General features: G+C 41.6%; 1 protein-coding gene across 1 annotated transcript; it reads left to right on the plus strand.

Moving 5' to 3' along the window:
• Nucleotides 1–59: 59 nt before the first annotated feature.
• Nucleotides 60–24,667, plus strand: GYG1 (glycogenin 1). The gene is made up of 7 exons (XM_059731021.1): nt 60–149; nt 4,612–4,747; nt 8,334–8,508; nt 9,454–9,616; nt 17,128–17,254; nt 20,886–21,105; nt 23,275–24,667. Exons 1-7 carry the CDS (start codon nt 143–145, stop codon nt 23,461–23,463), a joined length of 1,017 nt encoding a protein of 338 aa, XP_059587004.1. The 5' UTR covers nt 60–142; the 3' UTR covers nt 23,464–24,667.

The raw sequence follows: 24,667 nt of genomic DNA on the forward strand, positions 1-24,667 counted from the left end.
CCGGCCGGCGGCGGGAGCAGGTGGCGGCGGCCCGGGCGCTTACGTGCCCCACGTAGCTCCGCCCGCCCGCTTATAAGGGGCGGCTCCAGCCGGGCGCTCGCTACGAGCGGCAGCAGCAGCATCTGCCTCAGCCGGCGGCACTATGGCAGGTAGGAGCGCCTGGCCTGGCCCTGCCCGGCCGGGGAGCGGTGCTGTGCCGTGCCCCGCGGGACCCGAGCCCGGCGCTGCCCCGGGGCCGGCTGGCCTGCAGGAGCAGCTGGCGGAGCGGAGCGGAGCGGAGCGGGCCCGGCCGCGCAGCCTTCAGCTGCTCGCTCGCTTATGGCGGCTCCTATTTTTAGGCTGGCAGCGGCAGGCACTGAGCTGCGCTTCCTGCCTCCCCAGCTGACCCGCGCTCGGCCTCCCGCCGCTCCCCTCGGGAGCAGCCGGCCCCGGCTCCGGCCCCAAGCGCCCGCCGCTCCCGGCGGGGCGCGGCCCTCGGCCCCCTGGCTGCAGGGGTGTGCCGGGGCAGGGCGGAGCGGCTCGGGCCGGCCTGCGAGGGCGCTGAGCTGCAGCCCGGCTGCCCCGTCCGAGCGCCACCCCCGCAGGCGCTGCCGGCGCCCTGGCCAGCAGGGACCTGGCAGCTCCGAGGGAAGGTGGCGTCCAGAAGCCCCGTTTTTCTCTTTCTGTACTGGAAGGAGAGAGCTGTCAGCCGCACGGCTCCGGCCACCTGAACAGCCTTTAAACAGGGCTGAAGCAACATGTTGTGGGGGTGCCCAGGCTCTAGGCAAACCTTGTTAACTCGGAGTGGCTGACAGTGTTGTGGGGGTGGAGGGATGCATGGACCTACATGGCTACACATCCTCTGGCATGTTTCCTTTTTCTCTTTCTCTTGGGCAGGCTGGGCAGTGAAGTTAGTTTCATTTTCAGGTTCTAAAGGCTGCTGTGCCTCGATCTAATGTACAGATTGGTAATAGTTGTCGTCAAATGCAACTTATCTTCCATTTCCCCCTGATAGTATAATGCAAATGTGGAGTCTGCAGCTCTCCAGTACAAAATTGGAAAGTATGCAGGACTGCAAGGGAGGGAATACATAGCGGCCTCAGACATATATGGGAGAACTAGTTGTCAGCGGTAGGGACAGGGCCATAGCACCCTCTGACAACTAGTCAGTCCCCTCAGTTATACTAGCTAAGAATTTATTGCAGTCTCAAGGACTAATCAGTAAAGTGATGCAAGTGACTCTTCAGTTAGACCTATGTTTCTTTATACTATTTTGGTGAAGCCCTAGTGCAAAGGGCAGTGATGTTGAGGTGTTGTAACCACAACCTCAGCAGGAACATATTGCTTCTTGGTAGAAAAAAATAACAGGTGAGAGACTGAAGCTATCTATAAACTTTTGACTACAACATACTTGCATGAGCCAGCTTTAAACAAACTAGTTAAAGCCACCTTGAACATTTCAACACTCTTCTTACTGTTTCCCTTACAATTTGCACCGGTGAGAAGATGATATGGACTGAAATGGGGAAGACTATAAGACTTCTGGCTCTCAGTCAGGAGAGGAAGAACAACTTGCTTAGCTACATGTGGCTGTATTTAGAACTGAACAGGAAATTGCCTGATACTCTTACACTTCGTGCTTAAGCATGAACTAGGTTTTGAGTTGTATATTTAATGGGGAAAATACCCTTATACTTGCTATCAAAAGTTGTCTTTCATGCTACGTGGACTTGGCTTAGTCAAATATGATCCTCTTCCCAAAGGGCTATCTGAATAAAGCAAAACTGCTGTTCTGCATATTACAATCTCATTCCCTTTAATGCAGCAGTTGGGGGTCTCAACACATGTTTCTAGCCATCCCTTGCCTTCTCTGTTGGTTGTTCTCAACACAAATTTCAGTTTATTGGGATTATAAACTGCTACAGAAGAGGGAGTTTAGCTAATTTAAGAACTTCCTGTATTACTTGGTGGTACAGCATTAGTAAATATAGGTGTGTAGAACTCAAATATGCAGTTTTTAAAGTCAGGCAAGAAATGGTCAGGGACCACACAAGCATCTTAAAATCTTAAGGAACAAAGCTAGTCTGTCGGCAGTGAGACTACTGCCAGTGCCATAAGTCTAGAAAGCAGCTGGTGGAAGGTGGGGGAAGATTTTAAGGGTCAAAGGACATTACTGTGAGCACAATCCCTCTGTGTTTATGTGCAGCACACTGGCCCTTCAGTGAGTTTTATAAACTCTAAAAAATATATATATATATATATATTTTATCTGCCAAAGCTTAAGTTAAACTCCATTCTTTGGGAATGTATGAGGTGTAACTTCTGAAGTTGGTAAGAACTTAAGTGTTCTGTAGTAAAAGAATGCTTACCTTGCTTAAGATGCACTACATAGCTGAAGTTCATATAGCTTGTGTTCAGACTGGCTTTTGAAGAGCAAAAATGACACGTGTGGTTCTGAAAAAATGTTGCATGACTGCTGGAGCTGTTGTTCAGCATTGGTGCTACTAGTTGTTGAAGCCGGTAACAGGCAGAGAATTGTTTGCTGCTTATAAATAAGAATAATCAGTAATCGGACAACTCTCTGGACACAGCTGTGAATCATCTGTAATTTGACTTCCGAGCACTGGTAACTGAACTATACCTGATGCTCTGAATTACTCCTTACTAAGATGCTAAATACCTGAATTAATAACTGCATAGAAAAGTGTGGTCTTTCCTATGCAATAGTAACTTTTTGGTTACTTTAAACCTTCAAAGGAGTGCATTTTTTAAGGAGATCTACTTAAGATTACTTCAGTTTGTCTTGCCTAGGGTCTATCCTGCTTGTGATGTCACCCTGAAATGGTCATTTTAGTAAATGGACCTCAAGCACATCTGTGTAGTAGTAAGAATGAGCCAGCATTAACATAATTAAAGCTTCTGGAAGTAAAACAATGCTCAAAGTTAGAAACTTTGAGTTTCACTACAAAAGTTTCAGTAAAAGCAATTCTCAGCATAGCTATTTATCTTGCTAAACAACTTTAACTGCTGTGGAAGCACTTCTATAGCAAGTGAGTAACAAGGATTTTTTTTTTTCCATTAAACTATTCTTTCTATACTAAGATATAGACAGTCCTGAAAGGTCAAAGGTCAAATTTAAACTCAATTTAAAGTGGTAGAGCAGGACTGATACTAAACTTATCTTTAAACTATCTGTATCACTTTATTTGTAAAGTTGACTATGTTAAAGTTGTTGCTGGTTCATTCAGTCTGGTTAAGACAGCAGTGACAAGTGCTTATAATTGTAACTTTAAGAATTACAGAGGCATCAGGGCATTGGATGCCTGTAATGTAGCTTGTAACAATGCAAGTACTTACTGTGAACAGTGCTAAATATAACAGTGAAAACCATTGGCCTCTTATCACAAAGGAGATTATAATTCACTTCATTACATATTGTTGGATCAGAGCTAATATAACCCTTTACATTTAAAAGCTTGCATTCTCTTATTTACAATGGCAACCCTGCTACGCTACTAACTTAGCTCTTGAGAAGTCCACTCTGTAATGCTGTCAGCATCTAAATTTGGACTGTCCAGGTGGCAGTAGGCCATCCAGGGGGCTGCACCAGAGTGAGCCAGAGGCATACCCCCTACCCCTAAAGCCATATGAATGCGAAGGCCCCCCTCCCTTGCACTATTGCATTGCACACATACTCTCCTCACCAATGCCCTGCCCTGCCTCCTGAGGGAGGGAGTGTGCAACCAAAACCAGAGTTGGGGGGTGAGGGGGCTGGAGCCTGCAGGCCACCAGTTGGACAGCCCTGATCTAAATCAATTAAATGTTTTGAGTCTACTGTAAAAGTAAAACATCTAATGTGGATAAAATGTGAACACTTCAGTGGCTTATTACTTTAGCTTTGGAGTCAGACTCCTTTCTGGCAAGCCTGCAGTTAAAAAAAAAAAAAAAAAGCCTTAAATATGCAGCTAACTACCAAAAGTTTGGTCAGGTGGTTTCCAACCTCTTTGGACTCAAGACATCTCTATAGCTTCTATGAATTGAGTAGTATTTAATCTCAAAAAAACTAATTTTTATATTACAGTGTTTACCTCCTTGCAGGCTAGACAGTATAGCTGGGGAATTATTCAAGCAGAGGCAAGCTTGAGCCTGTGCTTCCCTGCTTAAATTACCTACTTATCCCCTCATACCTCATGGCTCCTTTCAAAGGGTCTGGCAGTACCCAGGGGGGCCCTGGCACCTTGGTTGAGAATCATGGTTCTAGGGTTTCTTTTGGTCGAGAAAATTTTGGTTAATAATGATAAAACTCATATTTTTAGGTCCAAATTGCAAAAAAAGATAAACAAGTAGGATTTTTCTCCATACAACATGGACTATGCTTCCTACTCAAATCTAGGACTACCTATTAACTAGCCCATTATTCTAGTCGGGTAATAGATGGCAAGTTTCAACTTCTAGTTTGATATGTTGCTTTCCGCAACTGACTGAACCATAATAAATAACTTAATTACTCTTTAGATGATAATGCAGCTATTTACCTAAGATAGTACTATAGTTTTCAAATAACTAGCCAGAAATGTTGTGGTAAATTTAACTTGAACCATTATGAATACTAGCATAATTTCTCTCTTCCAGATCAGTCTTTTGTAACCCTAGCTACAAATGATTCCTATGTGAAAGGAGCACTGGTATTAGGTTCATCTCTACAACACTACAGAACAACAAAGAAGTTAACTGTGCTTGTAACGCCCCAAGTTTCAGATCCAGTGAGGTAGGTCATTTCAATATTTTTACGTTCTTGTGAAAACTGCTTAAATTTGGAGTTGAAACTGCTCACCAGCTTTGGAAGTTTGGATTAACACAAAACACTTGTGGCAGTAGATGCCAACTGGGGCTCCTTGAAATTCTAAGCTTCCTGCTTTAGTTGGAAAACTAAACCATCTCAAGGAAGACTGTCACTGATGTGCACTCTAAGGCCCCTGCTACACGTTACATATATTATGCAATTAACTGGTTAATTGTGCAATACATTTAGACAGGCCACATGTGCAAAGTAATTATCACAATAAAAATGATTATAGGTGGCTATAAAAAGGCCAACTAGCTATAAAGTTAGTACTTGAAAATACATAACCACGCTATAGTTATATAGCTATAGTTGGTTTCTATCCAGCTTTAATTAGAATGTGTAGCAGGTTCCTCAGTAGCCATCTAAGAGCGATGTTGAATTGGTTCTGGCAATATGATATGTGCTGATCAGAAGCAAGCGGGTAGTCCTGGTTCAGCAGTATTCCACACAGGCAGTAAAATCCCCTGATGCCTACCCTGTCAAATAAGGAAGTGAAATGCAATGAGATGATGGTCCAGAAGCTCAACACCACTATCCTGGTACTTGGGAGACCCAGGTCAAATATCCTGCTTCTGTTGACTTTTTGTGACACTTGATAAGTGTCACTTTCAGAGATGAATTCCAAAGGTATGTACAATCCCCTTATCCAGCCAATAGAGAAAATAGCTTCCAAATAACAGTATTCTAAATAACACCTATGTGCTAAGTGGGCGGCATTTTACATTGAGCTACTTGGTGTAGGGGTCTGAAGCCAAGCACCACACCCATGGCAACTTACCATCTTAGGTGGGGAGGTGGTTTAACCTTATAGCAGGGATGAGAACCAGGCTCCTTCTTCCCTGGGCTGAAGCATGCAGCGTCCTTCTCCTATGGGCTCCATTAATCTTGTATTCTTGGATACCCATTATCTTTCATCCACCAAGAGGGATAAGGTCCCCCACCCAAACTATTCTCGCCTGGTGGTAGGACACTCTCTGGGACACCAGAAAATTGAGCTGCCTCAGGTTAAGAGTCCATGAACCAGGTTTCCCACTTCCTGTGCAACACCTTTAGCCAAAAAGCTGTGAAAAAGTTGTGTGAGGCAGCTGTACTATGAAATTATCAATCAGGTGTGCTGTGTGGGTGCTTAACTAAGGCTCTCAGACTTCAGGGATTCCTGATCTGATTTTGAGTCTCACCAGAGCTGAGATGACAGCTGGGTTCTTGATCTAGATTTGCTTCCATACAGGCCCAAGCCTAGGTCTAGCTGCTTTAGTAGTTACATGGCTGGATCACCTCAAATCTGCCAAAGTCCTGAGGATGACTTGGATCTGGGCCTGAGCCCTATCCATACAGTAGAGTATTACAACAGAGTATTTACTCTCTAACACAGGATGTCATGACATGCTGTGGAGTGTTCTAACATGGTAATAAGTCCATATATAAGTAGCTGAACTCCACCAACTGCCTGTGACCTCTGAAAGACCAGCATTAGAAACTGTCATGGAGACAAAAACAAATGGCTGCTTAGTGCTACAACCTGCATAGTTTATGTACTAAATAAACCCAGTTTATTCCACTCTAATTCATCAAATGCTTGTCATAAAAACTGAACTCCTGAGAACCTCTTCTTAGAAGAAGTGGCCCACAAAGTCTTAACTTTTGTATAGATTGAACAGCATACTTCAGGCCATGTCTCCTATTTCACTTCAGAATAGAGCATAAGACAGCAACTGGACTAGTAATGACACATGTTGCTGTCCAATACATAGCGCAGTACTTGACCAGAAGCTGTCACCTGGTCGGATAGCTGCATACCCTAACAAGAAACATCAAGTCAGCTGCTCAAGACCAAATGGAATACTTGTATCTAGTAGCCAAAAGCACTCGTTAGATTAACAGCATTCTGTTTTAAGAGAATCTACTCCAGCCTGTTAAACTAGTGCCCTCTCTTGGAAGGCAGAAATGAAGGCATAAATAACATCATAAAATGGATTTTGCATAGGTAGTTGTAAGAGTGGAACTTGTATCAATCTTTCTCCAGTTGCAGCACAATTAGGCTCAACAATAATCATACCATAATAAAAATAACAGTTGGTTATCAAGGATCGATTTTGTAGCCGTGTTGGTCTGGGGAAGATACACAAAGCTCTTGGGTCAGAGGTGATATCTTTTATTAGACCAACTAAATAGTATCAAAAAACGTCCTTTCTTTGCAAGCTTTTAGGCACATATACCCTTCATCAGGCTGCGGAGAATTCAAAGGTTGTAAAAGTCCTCCCAGGTAGAAAATAGTTGATTACCAATTAACCCCCAAAGGGAAATAAGTGTATTCAATTCTAAACTTGGCTAATCAAAATGGTTCTTAGCATGTACTACTACATAACCTGATTCTCTGGTAAGCTGTTCATGCTCAAGATGCTGTAGGTGGCTGGCTCACCCTAGAGCACCAGTACAAGATAAAAATGCCAGGGGACCTGAAATAAAGAAGAAAAAACTTTTTTCTTTTCTTTTTTCTTTCAATACGACTGTCTCAGCCTAATGTTGTGCGTCTCTTGGGGTTTTTTTTTTCTTAACCTATTGGTGCATGTCCAGTCACTATGTTATTTGAATATCAGCCTTTAAAGTAGATATAAAACTACTCTACAAAATTTTACCTGTAAGCAAAGGGAAGCAAGCTACAGTCTGATTACTCGCCTTCATCTCTTCTGAACTTAGTTAAGTTTCACTTAACCATGACTATCTGACTACCCATCATCAACTATTATGTCTGATTTCCCCCCTAGCTTTTAAAGGTTACATACTGCAATTATGGCATGCCAGTGGTTAGGATTCAGTTGCTGTCCATTGTACTGCACAAGCTCCTCTAAGGAACAGTAAATAGTTAGTAGAATGATCACAGATTCACTTAAGTTTAGGGCTGGAAGGGACCTTGTGAGATCATCAGGTCCAAATCAAAATCTGTCACTTCACCAATAACTAGTTCTTGGTGTCTGGCTCATGCAAACCCTTTGACAAAGTCAAGCTACCTAGATGAGCTTTAGTTGACCTACATACATGAAAGAGTGTTTTGTTATCATTACTGCAGACCCTTTCAGAAATGCAGGCTTTGGTAACTAGATTTTTCAAAAATAGAAAAGCTTGGTGGACAAGAACTTTGTCTGGGCAACTTGAAGTCCACCTCAAATGGTACCAAAAGCGCATCACACCTAAGTCCCAATCTAGTGGCATGGATATACACAAGCAAATTACTGCAAAGTAAAAGAGGGCAGGAATTTTTACTTCAGTCCTTTCATGGTAAGTGCAGCCTAAGCTACCACAGACTAGCTTTTAGCTACTACAGTAAGTGTGGATATGGGCCATTAGGGTGGAATAGCAGACATGCTATAATTCCCAGGTTTTGCTTACCTTGCAGTAACTTGTTTGTGCCCAAGCCATTTTGGCTCCCTAATGCACATTGGGTAAAAACAGCACTATCCGCAGGTTGGATATGGAAATAATGCTTAGACAATACTAAATCTTTCCACAGGAAGGTGCTGGAAAAGGTATTCGATGACGTTGTATTGGTAGATATCTTGGACAGTGGGGATTCAGCTCACCTAGCGCTAATGAAAAGACCTGAACTGGGTATTACCTTAACAAAACTCCACTGCTGGGAACTGACTCAGTATTCAAAATGTGTATTCATGGATGCAGACACAATGGTAAGTTTGTGTGTGGTGTGTGTTGCAATATGCTTCTGTCTAGCCTTTCCATAATTGGGCCCATAATTTGGTAAATGGTGGCAAAAGTTTAATGACTTGATTGACCCTGTGACAAGGATGTTCCTTATAACTGTCTTATGATATGGGACCTGTGGCAAAAGCTTGTCATGGATTTGAGTACATATGGTATCAAGGTAACTTTGACTTTAAGATGATGCCTCCAAAAGTAGAGACAGTTATATAAAATGTTATAAATCTGTTGTGTAGAACCCAATTATTGTCTTTAAATTCTTACCACCCCCCACCACCACTACAATCCGGGAAAGTGGCAGTAGAGGCAAACAGTAGCAGGGGATCAGGCAGCAAAGAGTTAAGCAACCTGCCCCTTGCCCTGTGCCCCCTTAAATATCCTCAGTTGCAGCTTTGGCCTGGGCATGAAGCAGATAATGGCTCCAGCCCCTGGCCATTCAGGCCGCAGTAGTTGTGGCAGTGGCAGCTCTGGCCGTGGGTCAGAGTTGGAGCTAGGGCTGGAGCTGCCTTCACCACCACCACCACCACTACTGTTGCCTGGCTAGGCTGGAGCTGGAGACACCCTGTGCTCTGTGCCCAGGTTAGAGGAGGACCAGAGCCACCACTGTCAGTAACTGGAAGGGGTGTGGGTAGGAAAGGGAACAGTCTGCACAGGGACAGCAGTTGCAACTCAGACTCCAACCCCAAGCGTAGGTTGGGGCTGGAGCTGCAGCAGTTGCCTATTCCCCAGCCCCTATCCTGCTTTGTACTCTAATCCAAGACAAGGAGCTATTTTTCCCCGTGATGAATGGGGAAAAACCTCACATAGGATTTGAGTAAATACAGTATCTTGGGATGACTGGCAACTCCACTAAGATGAAATGCCACAAAATTCTAGCCTAGGAATGATAACAATCTTATTTTTCCTACAACTAGGTCTTGGCAAACATTGATGAGCTTTTTGAGAGAGAAGAGCTATCTGCAGCACCAGATCCAGGCTGGCCTGACTGTTTTAATTCTGGAGTTTTTGTTTATCGACCTTCCATTGAAACGTACAATGAGCTGTTACAACTTGCCACAGAGAAGGGTAGCTTTGATGGTATGTACGGACTCTTACTGAAGAACTGTTGCTATGAGTAGGGAATAGCTCCTTAGCTCTTTGCCCTTCCAATTCTCAACTGTTGGCCTAGTGCACAATTAGAATCTTAAAATACCATTTTTGTTGCCTGTCTTCAGGAAACTTTATTTACACTTAAACAGTCTGACTAATAATACTGGAAATTATCATTAACTTATTAATGTCTGAAGGCCTTGTCACTTTAAGGGCAGTCAGGCAGCTAGCAGGTGCCTGATGGTGGCAGCCATTCTGAGAGCAAGGGTCAGCCCAGGTAGAAACATTGCCTGGCTGAGCTGCAGCAGGAAGGTAAGAACAGGAGGCTCTTGGTCCTGGGCATGAATTAGAATTGCACCCAGCTGGGGATGGGTAGTCTGGTGGGGCTCCTAATAGCGCAGGAACCCCCAGGAAATGCTAGGCCACTTACCACCCTGCTGAAAGGTGGGTCAGAGCACCTTAACCCCTAGCCCCCACAATTTGGTGGGTACGAGGGCCAGGCACAACTATGGCCACCTGAGCCTGCAGGGGAGGAAGACCCCAGAGGCCCCTGGTTGGGGATAGTTGTGTGGCCATGGAGAAGGCAGTTGTGAAGACCTCAGAGGGCAGGGATGTAGGTGGCCCTGCACAGAGTAGGGTTGAGCACGAGTATGCCTGAAGGACTGTGTGAGCGGGGCTGAGTAGGGCTGAACTGGGAGTAAGCCTGAAGGGCAGCACAAGGGCCAGCCCCAGGAGTAGTTTGATTGTGAGGATAAGACACCCAGGGTGGAGCATGGTGTAGAGGCCCTAGAGTGGGCATAGTGGGGAACCCCATGTGTGGGGAAGAGGCCAAGGTATGTTCATGGATGCCTTAGGCCATAGTTTGGGCGAGAAGCTGGGGGGGGGTTCAGCCAGAGAGTTAAGGGCGATTCCTGACCCCAGCAAGTCCTCCACCGCAAGGAGGCAGAGTGTGGGTCAAAAGAAAGACCTAAAGGTTGAGCACAATGACCTGCTGCTCCAGGGAGGGAGTGAGAGTCCCTGTGAGACCCAGGAGCACCAGCTGTGGTGTGAGTGTCATCTGCAAGGCTTGGGATGTAGGACAGGGATGGCTGGAGCTGCATACATAGGCCCAGGAGAACAGGGTTGCCAAAGGGCAGCCTCCTACCTGGGTAGTATAATCATTTTTCCATCAAAGCATGGCAAGCAAGAGAGGTGAGCCATTAGCCCAGAAATGGAGATGGGCCAACTCCTAATCGGCCCCGGGAAGGCCCCTGTTACAGGCTTATATGGACCTCGGGCAGTTCATGTACCCTTTTAAAAGCAGGGAAGGTAGATAATCTGCCAAATTAGGTTTAGCATCCCTTACTAAAAGGATTCTTTCAAGCTCTGCTAGGAGACTGGCTTTCAGATTCCACACTCAACACTGCATCCAGCATCTTAGACAAGCTATTCTCTAATGGGCTACTCCCCTAAAGTTGTACTCCCCTAAAACTCTCAGATCAATTGCAGATTGCTTTAGGTATCTATTGCTTGTCCAGAAGCCTGCTAAATCGCTTCAAATGGTTCTTAGCAATAATTTGCACTGAACCCTATTGGAAATGACTATGTACTCTATGGTAACTTGAGTAACCATTCATGTGGTAACACTTATCAGTTTTATGTTGGGTATTTTAAAACCTTTCCCATTGAATTTGAAAAAGATTGAGATATTAAGGGTGCTACTGAGTTAACAGAAACAGATAAAGTGTTCCTTAAATGTATGGGAAGCAATTTTCAGTCTGGCATTCTGTATCTCTCCTAGTATTACTACAATTGAGGTAAACTAGACCAAGTCTCAAAAACATTTTTTTTAAATTGTGACTAATACAAAAAACTTTAAGTTCTCACAAGTGTAACAATTCTTACCCTTATCCCTCAACAGCTAACAAGAAATTGTTCATCGGTCTCAGACTGACAATTGAACTCTCAGCTGAAGATAGTCTTATCAAAAGTGCTATTAATCTTCAAGGCAAAATTTCCTAGCTCCTACATTCAAATAGGCATGTTGCTCAAAGTAAAAACTATAAACTTCATCTCAGCATAGTAGAACTGACCCTTATGTGTGATATTTTAAAACATCAGAATACCAACTGCTGGTAAGGGAATAACTGGTAGAAGAATACTGTACAGCAAAACTTTTTTTGGTAGCGGTTTTTAGAGTTAGGCTTGCTTCTCAGCTATCAATGCTCCATAACAGTGGAGAAAAACTGGTTCAGCTAACATGAGTTAATTTTCAACTAGCTTTTATTTCATCATGGCTTAACTAAGATCAAGACCGTTTTACTTTAACTACTACCCATTACTGTATAAATCTGTTGCTGAAGTAGCAGAGTACCTGATGGCCTAAATAAATCTTGCTGAAAGCTATAGCCTTAGAAGCAGTAGAAAAGTTCTGGCATTTTGTTTGAAATAATTCTTAAGGTGTTCTTCAGTGCAATCAACAGTAAAGGAATTATCAATGGGCTATGGTACTACACTAGATCTTCTGGATGGAACACAGAATCACATCCTAAGTATATTAAGCCACAAATTCATCTCTATTGCTGTTAATGGAAGTATGGGTGTTTTTAGTTTCTTAAAAGAATTACAAAGTATGCGACAGCATTTTGAAACCATACTCCTGTGTTTCAGCTTAGAGATGGTCTCCCACTAATGAGAGAGATCAACTGGACATGAGAGTCAGCACTTGCTGACTCTCACTAGACAATCTGACTCTAACTACATGCACTTACAAATGGATAAGGCTGAAACTGATGATAAAATGTAAGGTGACAACCATAGGTCTTTATTAAGTCAACTTCCAAAATCACAAGCTGAATGACCCAGCTCTGTCACCTAATTACTGAAACTCCAAACAGACTGACTACTCATGTCCTATATACCAGCACTTCATCCCATTACCTAGAAAGGGGGAAGGGACAGGAATGGTAAGTATACAGTTAGGGGTTGTATCTCAATTTGCCTACACCAGACAGTTAAGATGGCACAATGCATTTTTAGAAATGACTGGTACTGATGAGAACCAAAAAGGTCATCTTAATTTTAAATGTTGATGAACCTTTCTTCCTTGCAGGGGGAAAGAGCTTACCATCCCCTTTATGTTTCCCAATCCAAAGAATCTAGTGCCCCAGCCATAAAGCTTTGATCATATGATTATTGAAAATTACAACTGGAAGGGACCTCACAAGGTCATCTAGTGCAGCCCCCTGTTCAAGGCATCAAGGTCATCTAGTGCAGCCCTGACTAAACCATCCCAGATAAGTATCTGTTCACCCTGTTCTTGAAAACTTTCAGGGATGGAAAATCCATGGTTTCTCTAGACAGCCTATTCCAATGCTTGACCACCCTAATAGTCAGAAAGTTCCTCCTAATCTCCAAGCTAAATTTCACCTGCTACAGCTTGTAGCCATTGCTCTTAGACCTGTCCCCTACAGTCACAGAGAAAAGGTCATCTCCATCTGCTCTGTATTCACCCTTCAGGTATTTGAAGACTATTATCAAATCCCCCCTCCCTTCCCAGCCTTCTCTTCTCCAGGCTAAATTAACCCCAGTTCTTTCAGCATTTTCTCATAAGTCTAGTCTCCCAGGCCCCTAATCATTGTTTCTGTGCTGGATATTTTCCAAACTGTCTACATCCTTTAAGAACTATGGAGCCCAAAACTGGACACAGTAGTCCAGGTGAGGCTTCACTAGTGCTGATTAGAGCAGAAAAATAACTTCAGTTCATTTTCAAGTTATACTTCTACTAATACAGTTCAGCATACTATTTGCTTTTTTATCACAAAGAGCACACTGGCTCATTCAGTTTATGGTCTACTGTAATCCCCAAGTCCTTCTCTGTATAGTGTAGCCTAGCCAGTCATTCTCCAGTCTGTATTTGTGTATGCTTCTGTAAAGAAAATCTACCCTATGGTGTCTCTGATCCTTTTCAAGAGTTGGTCTCTCTGCACAGGCCAGCTAACTTTCTGTGGCTCACACAATTTAGTTGGTTCTCCTCTAGGCTAGAACCCTAGCCAGTGGTTCTGCAAGTTGCTCTGAAGTACAACAAGATAAAGAAATTGTCATAATTAAACAATATTATGTTAAAATGGTATTGATATCAAATTCATCTCCGGGGGGGGCTAGAAATAGCTACTTTCAAGTACTGAAACATAATGGAGGGGGAAGAAGCAGGAGGTACAAAACAACACACAGGACTAGATAGTGAAGAAAACATACCTTTTTCTAAGACTACTCCTATGTGCGTGCGTGCTTGCTTGCTTGCTTGCACATAGGAGGGAAAAATATTTGAACTCATAGTGGAATCATAGACTGAAAAAATGTAGTTGATTTAAAGCAGGGTAGACAGATCATAGTTCAGGTTTGTCTAACTCGGGCATTAGAATTTAGAGCCAAGATGCCTGGTATTCTGGCAACTAAATTAATAAGCAGGTCAAATCTGGGAACAGACTTCTAGTGTTATAGATGCCTAAATGGCATCAGGGCTTCCCAACTACAGTTACAGTTGCTGATTTTGGCTTGGAAAGCTTTCCCAGGAACAAAGAGCACACACCACCACTAAGCTTCTTTTCATCTTTCAATTATTCCACTTGTCAATTCTAATATATTATTGCGGTAAAATAATAGCTTCATTGGAGGAAAGCTATTGATAAAAACAATACACCATTATCCTTTCAAGATTCCTTTTGGTTCTACCAGTACAAGCTCAATAAGTGAATTTATTCTTTGGTTTCTCAAAAGCAGTTAATATTAACTATAGTAAGGAAAGCTCCCAGCTTGAGTTTGTTCCAATACTTGCTCAGCATTGTGACAAATGAATAGGTATCTATGGGTGCATCTACACATGCAGTTACTCCAACTCAAACTCATACACAGTTCATACTGAAGTCAGCTGCTCCCAGGTATAGCATCTACATGTGCACTGTAGATCACAATAACTCCAAGCTGGGGCAGAGCAGCCTAGGGGGTTAGTTCCAGGCTCCAGATGGCAGCATCAGGTGACAAAGGAGCTAGCTGGGGCATGAGGGTGCTACAGTGCAGGGCTACCTGGCAGGGCACACGTGTAAATGGTGATGCTTTACTGAGGAGCTAATTACTTGACTTCACAGTAAAGCACATGTGTAGATGCAATTGTACTTCTTCCCCAGTTGAATTTTTTTTTTTTAATTGGCTTTGATTCAGAAAAGTTATAGAATTGGCCTAGTGGTAGGGTAGCAGATATAACATTGCTTCATAGATCTCTGTAGGTGGAAGTTGACATGCAATCCCCTCCAACTTACTTGGTAGAAGCTAAGAGCCTAAATGAAAAGGGGTTTCCAAAACTAAGGAAGGAGGGGAATGTTACCTCTCATCTGTCAAATACTTAAAGCTATTTAGTTGACTTGCACATTCTTTCAGAACTTGAATGTTCTCTCTTGAAACTTTGCCTCTAAAAATATGATTTGACCACAAAAGCATAACTTGAATTTGTCTAGTAATATTTCAGGTCTCCTTGCAATTTTCTTCATAATTTGGTGCATCTTCTGGAAACGCTTACATTTATTAAACCAAGAAGCCATCTACTGTGGTTCCTGATGTTTTGAATTCAAAGCAGTCTTATGCACTCATTCCATGCATGAACTAGAGCATAAAACATTTTAAACTGGATAACTCAATTTGAACGCATTTCGTACAATAGATCTCAAATTCTTGTAGAAGCTGGAATTTTGATAACCCAACAAATTGCCACCTTAGGAAATGTTTTTTTTGGGGGGGAGGGAGGCCAGGAGAGGGAATTGGAACAAGGGAGGCAGTCTTACAGGATTGCTTTGTTTTTAATAAGCTCTTGATAAACTAACCCTGGGCTCTTGTTTTTACCACCTTACAACTGGTACGAAGATAACATCAGAAATGAGTCCACTGTATTTGAAGTTCAGAATGCTGCCTACCCTTCTGGAACTAAAAGCAGTACTTAAATCGCAAAACTTTTCTATTTTACTTCAGCTGAACTTGAAGCTGAGAATGAAAATGAAGAGAGAACACTGGCAGTTATGACATTAGGATTCCCAAGTCTTGCTACTTGTTGAGAATCAAAATTGCCTAAACAATCTTTCATAGGCTACAAACAGATATTGCATTTGCCCTGGGATAAACTATTTTATCCCAGAACAAAGGGCACCTATATACATGTGTTGGACATCTGCTCCAACATGTGCTACTTGGCACATGTCAGAGCAGACTTGATTACAGGCAGTCTTCAACTTAGAACATTTTGAGTTACACCATTTCACAATTACAACGTTTATAAACCAACACCCTGTTTCAATTTTGACATCTGTTTCAACTTTACAATTCTTGATCTGATGCAACACCGTGCCAGCGAACAAGTTTGCTGTGTCACCCATCTCCCTGGAGAACATCTGTCCAAACTTCCTTGGACACTTTCTTTAAGAAAGCAGCCAAGACTCCAGAAAAGCCTGCAGCCAAGAGCCTTTCAAAAAGTCCAGCAAAGTCACCTCAAATAAGTCCTTCCAAATCAATATGATTGCTATTTACAATATAAATACATTAAACTATATTACTCGTCTATAATTCATTGACTACAAAATTTTGGGGTATTTTTGGTGAATATAAGGTATCAGGCCTTGATTCAGGAACCAATCCCCCATTTATAACATTGTTTCTTAAGAAAAAGTTGGTTCAGAGTTGCAACGTTTCAACTTAAGACAGTTTTCAGAAGCCAATTGTGTCATAAGTCCAAGGACTGACTGTAATAGTCTACTGGAGTATGTTAAGGAGCTCCAGCTGCTTCCGTGTCATGTCTATTCAGTGTTCCTGTGCTTCAAAATGGTGGTGGGGGCACTTGAACTAAAAGCTTGCCATTTTGAAGTGTGGGATGCTGAATACATGTGGTGCTGCAGGCACTTTAATTAGAGCAGCTCTAGTCTTTTAGAGCTGCTCTAATTAAAGTGCCCATCCCTGGTGCCCATTAAAGTGCTCCACCCTGGAGCATGTGTATAGATGCCCAAAAAGTGCAGTCACTCAGATGTCCATGTTCATTGTCCTAGGATAAATTTTAAAAAGGCTGTCATGATAAGGAGTTCTAGGACTTTGTTCCAGGACACTGCAAAGCATGTCTGAACAGTTGTCCCAGGGTTACATAACTGATTAAATGGCCAAAAAGCAGCAGTGTATTCAGCATCTTTCTAAACCCTGATTTGAGTAGTATGTACACATGCCTACCCTGGGATAGTTCTGTCCTGGGACAAACACAGGCACAACTTGTCCAATAACAAATGTGGCATACAAGTGGGGAGAGATTCATTAGAAATGTCCATACCATTATGGAAGAAACTTTCAAGTAGCACTTGGAGGCAAAACAGAAAAGGTTTACTGGAAATGGCCAGCTTGCGATTGGGAAGAATTTCACAACTACTTGAAGAAATTCTAAAATGGGAATTTTTGAAGCCTACTAACTATTTCTCTCTCTCTCCCCTTTTCAGGAGGGGACCAGGGGTTACTAAACACTTTCTTCAGCAGCTGGGCAACAACAGATATCAGCAAGCATCTACCATTTATTTATAACTTGAGCAGTATTTCTATATACTCATACCTCCCAGCATTTAAAGTGTAAGTTCAAAATATTTAAATATATATTTTTAGCTACTCTATGGGCCAGACCTTATAGAGCTTCCTATGTAGTTAATCTCTTGCTGTATATAACTTCATTCACTGAAACCAATTCAAAATGGCAATTCAGGGCTTAGGCCAGTTAAGAGATGTGGTGGCAAATGCTCTCTTAGAGCCTGGTTACCACACTTACTCTGTGGTGCATATAAAATTCTATATAAGAATCATGCCTTTGTAATTTACACTAAGATCAGAGCAGAGATAAGCAACTAGTCCTTGACAGTTGTTGGAGGTAGCTGCTATGACAGCACCTTGTAACTAGGAGGTAGAGGAGCAGAAAATAAAACTTATATATAGCAATTTGCTGCAGGATCACTCTAGACTCACAGCACTTAAAACTGTTATAGTTCTGACTTTTCCTAGTTTAGGGCTGTAGAATTTCTGTGCCTTGTTAGCATCCCTGGTCCAAGCCCTTAACCAACAAACCTTGTTTTGAACAATGTAATGAACTGTTCTTAGTAAAATAAATCAAAACAAATATAACTGGCATTTACAAGGTTCAGTCTTCTAATGTTGCCTCCGTCAATGGCAGCAACTCTGTCCCATGAGTTAGTATAAGGGCAGTTGACAGGCACTTCTAACTGAGAGCACAACTCTTTACCTCTTGTATTGGTAGTCCATATTGCTCTACCTAGAAGCATTCTTTGGCTGAACTCCAACAGACTTCATCCAAAGTCAATATGGGCTCAGTTTTGTGGTGATTTACCAAATCATGCTTGCCTTCCCCTCTGACTTCCATGTTCTCAAAACTAAGCAAGGTAGCTGGGGCTGACAGGTGTCTAGAGTATACGTTGACACTTTTAAAAGAGAGAAAAAAGCTGAACAAATCATGTTGCATTACCCTTAGTTAAATGGAAGTCTGTTTAATCAGATAATTTCCCCCTCTAATCTTCACTCTACCTTGTATCAGTCTTCCCTGACCTGTAGGGACAGCTGCTTGGAAAACTGGCTTTTATTCTTCTGCCTGCTATAGAAAATGATTGTGCCATTAAGGACCCATTCTCTCCAACTGTAACAGAAGTGGGAGCTTTCCTACCCTGCTTCTATTCTTGAACTAATTCTGTCACTGTATAATCTTCAAATGGTTACAAGCTATAATACAACTAGACTATTGCTGCTAACTTCAGAAATAAGTGAAAAGCAATTGCATTTGATACCTAAATGACATCAAGTTATTAGAGACTAAAGCAGCAGTTCACATTAAGCAAGACCATTGCTGGCTCAGCTTCTAGCTATGTCTTGTGATCAGAACATCTGAAATACTGGCAGTCTAAAATTGGAACACCTATTTTAAGAAGTATATGTAAGCCAGAGATTCGTACTTAAATAGTCAGTATTAAATGGTATTTGTTAAGCTAACAGTTATTGTGATGTGTATACCCTACTTGGCTTTTGATAGGTTGGTCATATGACAGTGAGGGTTTATAATTGACCTTTCTGTTGTTAGTCAGCCGGATTTACTTGGCTCTTGACAACTTCCTTCTTACCAAGTTGACTCAAACTAACCGAGGCTTAACTGAAGCCTTCAAGAAAAGAACAGGCTTCAGACACTAAAAGTAATGCTGCCCCCCCCTCCCCCCCCAAAAAAAACACCCCCCCCCATGCCTTACATCTGTGTGGGGTAAGTTACTACAGCAGGACATAATAAATGGAACACCTTTGTAATGTTTGTTAGACGAGCTAAACTCATAGTAATCCAACTAAAATAAACCAAATTTTAAACCTACTGACATTAAGATCTTGTATTTCAGAGCTGTACAGCAAGGCCAAACTTCACACGTCTTACTAATCCCTTTTTCTGAAGGAAAATACCAAATACAACATGCACGTTAAGCTTCAAAAGACTGGGTTGGGGGCACCCTGCTCTTTAGGAAAAGAGTTCAGCCTGTGATGGTGACCAATTCAAGTATACTTAATACAGATTTGTCGCAAATAGACAAAACCAAAGATAAGCTGACAAAATCCACAGAGTGGGTTCTGAGAACAACTGGGGAACAGAGTCTGTTAGCTTAATTATTGTGAAAGACCAGACTCATAAACATACAAGCCATTCCTAAAATAGTGAGAATTCCTGTGTAGAGCCAGAGTGACTTAAACAAACTCTTTTATATAAGGTATTCTCCACCTTAAATCAGGCCAAATTTTAAGCTATTTTTGTTCTGCTAAGCTTTAATCAAAAGCAGATTGACACTTGGTATCTAATCGATAATGGAAGGAAGGTCAACCCTCAAGCACAAAAAATAGTCCTGGGTCAATTTAAATGTATGACGAGCTAAAATCAAACTTGTTCTCATACTGACCCTTTGACCTCTCAGGCACTGCACTCTGACACTTCTTAAAGGCCAAGAAGAAAGTTCTTTAAAGCCTATCAAATATGAAACAAATTTGACCTTCTGACGTTTCTCTTTAAGCTGCTGTGTACTGGTAACAAGTATTATCTAAAATCTGCATGAAGGGGCATGGACTTTCATACCATATTAAAATCGCACAATAACTTTAAATAATATGCTAGTAACTTAGCTTAAGTTATACTATGATGACTCTGTAATATGGTGCAGACTTAGAAACGTAGCTGTATTGATTGCAGGAAGCTGGATTCTTCATCCAGACTTGAGGCAGCCTGCATCTACTGAACAAGCTGGTTCCTAATAAGACAAGTAAAACTGATACTGAAAATAATACTAATATTCAAAGCAGTCACTAAAGCAGGCTATTTTAGTGGCTAGTAGTTCTGTCTCCAGACTTGAAGATGATATTGCTAAGGTACTGATTAGAAGGCTCCCTTGAAACTGGAAGTGATAGAAATTCTCTAGTGTTCATATAGAAGCTTTGAATCTGGAGATGATCTGAAGACTAGCTGAGCAGAAGTAGGGGACCATTCATATTTGCCAGAAGGAAAGCATCATTCAAGGCAGAAATCTCTCAAAATATTGAATAAGAATAGTTGCAATACAAAGAATTCTGATAGCCATGTATTTGAAATGTAGCCAACTTCTCCTTGAGAGTTTATTGTTCTGATGCTGGCTGTCCAATCTGCTTTGGAAAGATTAAGTCCTTCCTTGATGCTTAAATTGAACACTGCATTTATGCAGAGGCAGAATCTTGGGAAACTGGATATTCTGACCAACTAGAAATTTCCTTTCTACAGGATCAAAGGCTAAGATGTTACCTTATCACTGATACTTGATATAGGCTAAGTTTTTGGTGCCTAGCTGTCTGGATTGGTGGGTCTATAGTGGAAACTTGTCAGTATCAAAACTTATTCTGATTGCAACTGCTGCTTGAGACTGTTCTCTCCTGAGCTGTCATGGACATCATACTACCAAGAGACTGAGGTTGCTGTAAGTACTGAAATGGCCCAAACAACTGTCTTGGCTAGATTCAATCTGAATAGTCTAATCACAATGTAGAATTGTATCTACATTGAAAGCATTGCTATGCAATAGGATAGTCCCAGTAAGCAGCTGCAGCTTCATAGCATTGGTCTTTAGAAGAACTAAATGTGTCCTGTAGTTGCATTGCTTTAGACTCTTACAGAAAATCTACAAATTCCAACTTCTTTATTTGGCAGGTTTGGTGCAAATACTAAAGTAGTGCATTTCTTGGGAAGCATAAAACCATGGAACTACACCTATGACTCCAAAACAAAAAGCATAAGAGGAGATGCACACGATCCGACAATGGTTCACCCAGAATTCCTCAATATCTGGTGGGATATCTATATTACCAACATCTTACCTCTATTAGAGCAGCATGGAGTTGTTAAAGAGACCACCACAGGTGTAAACATGGTATGTCTTTATTCTTGTGCTTGGATACTTCTTTGTGTAAACAGCTTAAAATGTGAGGAGCGTTATGCCTCCTCCCCTTCCCTGCATCCCTACATTCCAAACTTAACACCCCCAGATCTTCCCCTAAAGTCTCCAGAATTTTGCAGAGCAACATTCCAACCTTATGGAACTTGTAGAACAAATGACATCAGATTAACCCCACTACTGGCATAATTGTCTGATTTACTCAACTTCCTTTTTCATAACTACTATGAACTGTAAAGAATTACTGAGGATGTGGCTAGTGCTGTTGTAAAAACCACACTGATTCTTTGCAAGCTGCATGTAGAGGCCTGGAGTCTGTATGCTAAGCACTCATCTTCCGTATCAAGCACTAGGAGACATGATTTTTTAGGCTCAAGCCTTACAAAGGTTTCCTTAAATAACAACATTGACTCTAGATCTTGATGCCAATAATTTTTAACTAGGAATCTTTGTAATACTAGCTAGTAGCAACAGAAACAGTCAGGCACACAGTTTCTAAAGAGCTGTAAATTGCTTAACTTGTAAAAAAAAAAAAAAAAAAATTCACAGAAATGGTAATCTAAACTCTCTCTTGACTTTTATTCCAAAGAAGTCAGCATCTTAAATTAAAAAGTCACCAATGCTGTAAAAGTAAGCTTTATCTTGGTTTATTCCTCATAGCTGAAGTTATGCTACCACAAAAAAACCTCTTCAAACCTTTCTTATTTTAAAATTTTTCATCTCCTGCATCATTCTGTTCAGAACTCTTACAGAATAATGGGCCACAAATGAGACTTATTGCAAAAGTCCCATTTTCCATTGAAGGAATTTGGAAAAGCAGTACAAAACTACCTCCTTGGTATGCTGATGCAAAGTAGCACTTTGGGCTCTCTTTTCATAGCCAGCTGTTTTATAAGAAAGGACTTAAATGAAAACAAAAATACAGCAGGGGCTTCTACATTTAGAGGGTATCCCTTATCACTGCAGCCACTAAAAATGTCATTCTAATAGCTAGTCAGAAGCTTAAATACTAGCAGAAACAAACCAGTAAAATAGCATGTCTCTTCTGGAGGGTCAGAGAGTAGATACGTCTGTGTCCTCCCTGAAAGCAACTAACTCACTTCTACAAAAGAATAACTTGCAGTTCAGAAACATCATGTAAAGAGGAAGCTGGTATTCCTAAGCATGACTGAAACATACCCTTGTATAGTAGGGAATTCTAAATATGGCAATGGTTGCCAGAAGGCAGGAGAATACTACATGGCTAGAAATGTAGCTTTTCAGGCTTCTATAGGACACATTGCTCAAGTCTAGAAAACTGTCGCATGCATCAACACCCTTAGTCTCCACAAGACATGCACCCTAGATATTACTCTGTACTACTGTTCATTCCCTTCACCATCCCAAGCAAGCAGCTTGCAGTAGCTAGTATTACATCACCTGGCCACTAGGGGATGGGGTGGCTAGTTCTCTATTTGAGCAAATGCCTACCCTGAGATGAAACTGAATCAGGAGAGCAAACACCTGACAAATATGCCAGTGTAGTTGCTTCTTTTTCTAAAGGATAACTTAACCCCTGGTATAAGGCTGTGTCATGTGTCCGCTCCACTTATCAGGAACTGAACCAATTTCATTCTGTAGTAAATGTCTTGGTGGAAGGCTTTAGTTTTAGCTGGAAGCAAATTCTTGATGTTTGTTTTAGCTTTTGTGCATGGAGTTCTAATAGAATGCACGTGGTGCAGCTTCACAGCACCTCTAGTTAATACATAGAATATGAAGTAGTTTAAGTTCTCAACCTTTCTAAGCCCAAAGTTACTGATCTATTTTATCTTTGCTTAATTCTTGTCCATCTTACACCTGTCTAATGAACTATTTGCAGCTATCGGGCTTGGTCTATACTCTGGCTCTCTCTTGTGGCTTCTGTAGAGAGGTATGAAGAACTTAAACCTAATCTTAATTATGTTCTTGCACATTTTTCCACTGACTTCTCAGTTTTGTTCATTATTTTGCTAGGAAAGTGTGTATAACTCCTTGCGCAGACTTCTAAAGTGCTTGCTGCTTTGCATGAGAACATCTCATTGGTTCTTCTACCCAATGCCCCCTACTGTTTTTCTTAAGTTACGTAGCCTACTCCTGTGCACCCTACTTATTCTGCTCTCTTTCTAGGATGAAGTTACAGAGGCAGTGTCCCATATGTCAGTTTCAGCAACAGCATCATCACCTTCCTCACCACTGCCACCACCAACTGTATCTTCAGAAGACCGCAAAGAGAGGTGGGAACAAGGCCAGGCTGACTACATGGGAGCAGATTCTTTTGATAACATCAAGAAAAAACTTGACACCTACCTCCAGTAGAAACTTTTGTCTCCTCTAAACACAGACAGTACAAGGACTTGGTCCACAGCTATAGCAACTAGAAAAGTGTTGAATATGGTCAGTTAAATTCACTAGTAGCTTGATTTTTTTTTTTTTTTTTTTTTTTTTTTTTTTTTAACTCCTTGGCTGAAAGCCTCTGCAGTACTACAGGTGAGAACTGAGCAAAAGCTATAAAGCAGAAATTGTTCTGCCACCTATACTTGCCCAACTTTCAAGTCTTCCCTAATAGATTTGCTGGATATGCCTGGAGAGGGGGATGGGAACACCTTATTGGGAGCAGGGCACTAAACTAGCTTGAAACTTCTTCCTTTAAACCTATAGAGCTGTGCTTTACCTCTAAAAGGTGGAATGGCATTACTCCTGTTTGCTTGCTATCTTGCACATAAGACCTTTTACAGGGCTGCTCAGAGGTTAAGGTGGCTGCCATTTTGCCTTATTCTAAATGTATTGGTATTACACTGTTGGCATACATGCAAATTTACTAGTAATGGCACGGCTTTGCCAGTTGCACCTTGCACTGAAGATCTTGACCAGGTTACTGTGTGTAATAGAACACTTGTTCAGTTCTGTGTTATGGGACTAGTAAATTTAAGTTTTACCTGTTACCTGTAATATTACACTTACTGCAAAATAAATACTCATGATGCATTTCTTGCTTCCCAAACTTAATTGTGAGGCTCTCAACAGCAAGATAGTGCTGAAGCCTCATTAAATGACAGTAGTTATGTTTTTAAAAGCTCCTGTTAAAAAAAAGTATTAATTTCTACCAAATATAAGGAACCTGTAAATTTAATAGCAGATGTCTTCCTCTAAATTTTGAGGAAATTGCAAGGAACTAAAATAGCTAACTGAAAAACCAATTCTCCAGTTCCTGGCTGTGATGGGCAGCAGTACAGAAATATATTAGCTAGACTAAGAACAGATGAACCTTGGTATAGTTTGTCAGGCTAAATTCTAACTACATCAACTGGTATTAAGATGTGGCTAATTAAAAGTACTAAAAAGTATTGCCTGGTCAATTTCCCGTGCAAAAATGACAGCAATACTCTGGGCAAAGTCACTTTTTGTGTGGAGACAAGGGAACTATACGAAGTTAACTAGGAAAATGGGAACCTCCATCATTGAAATTGGTCGTGTTTTTATGGAAAAGCTGAATAAACGTCTGTTTGGAATGGTTTAGAAA

Source organism: Alligator mississippiensis, chromosome 7 (assembly GCF_030867095.1).
Source record: "Alligator mississippiensis isolate rAllMis1 chromosome 7, rAllMis1, whole genome shotgun sequence".
NCBI lineage: Eukaryota > Metazoa > Chordata > Crocodylia > Alligatoridae > Alligator > Alligator mississippiensis.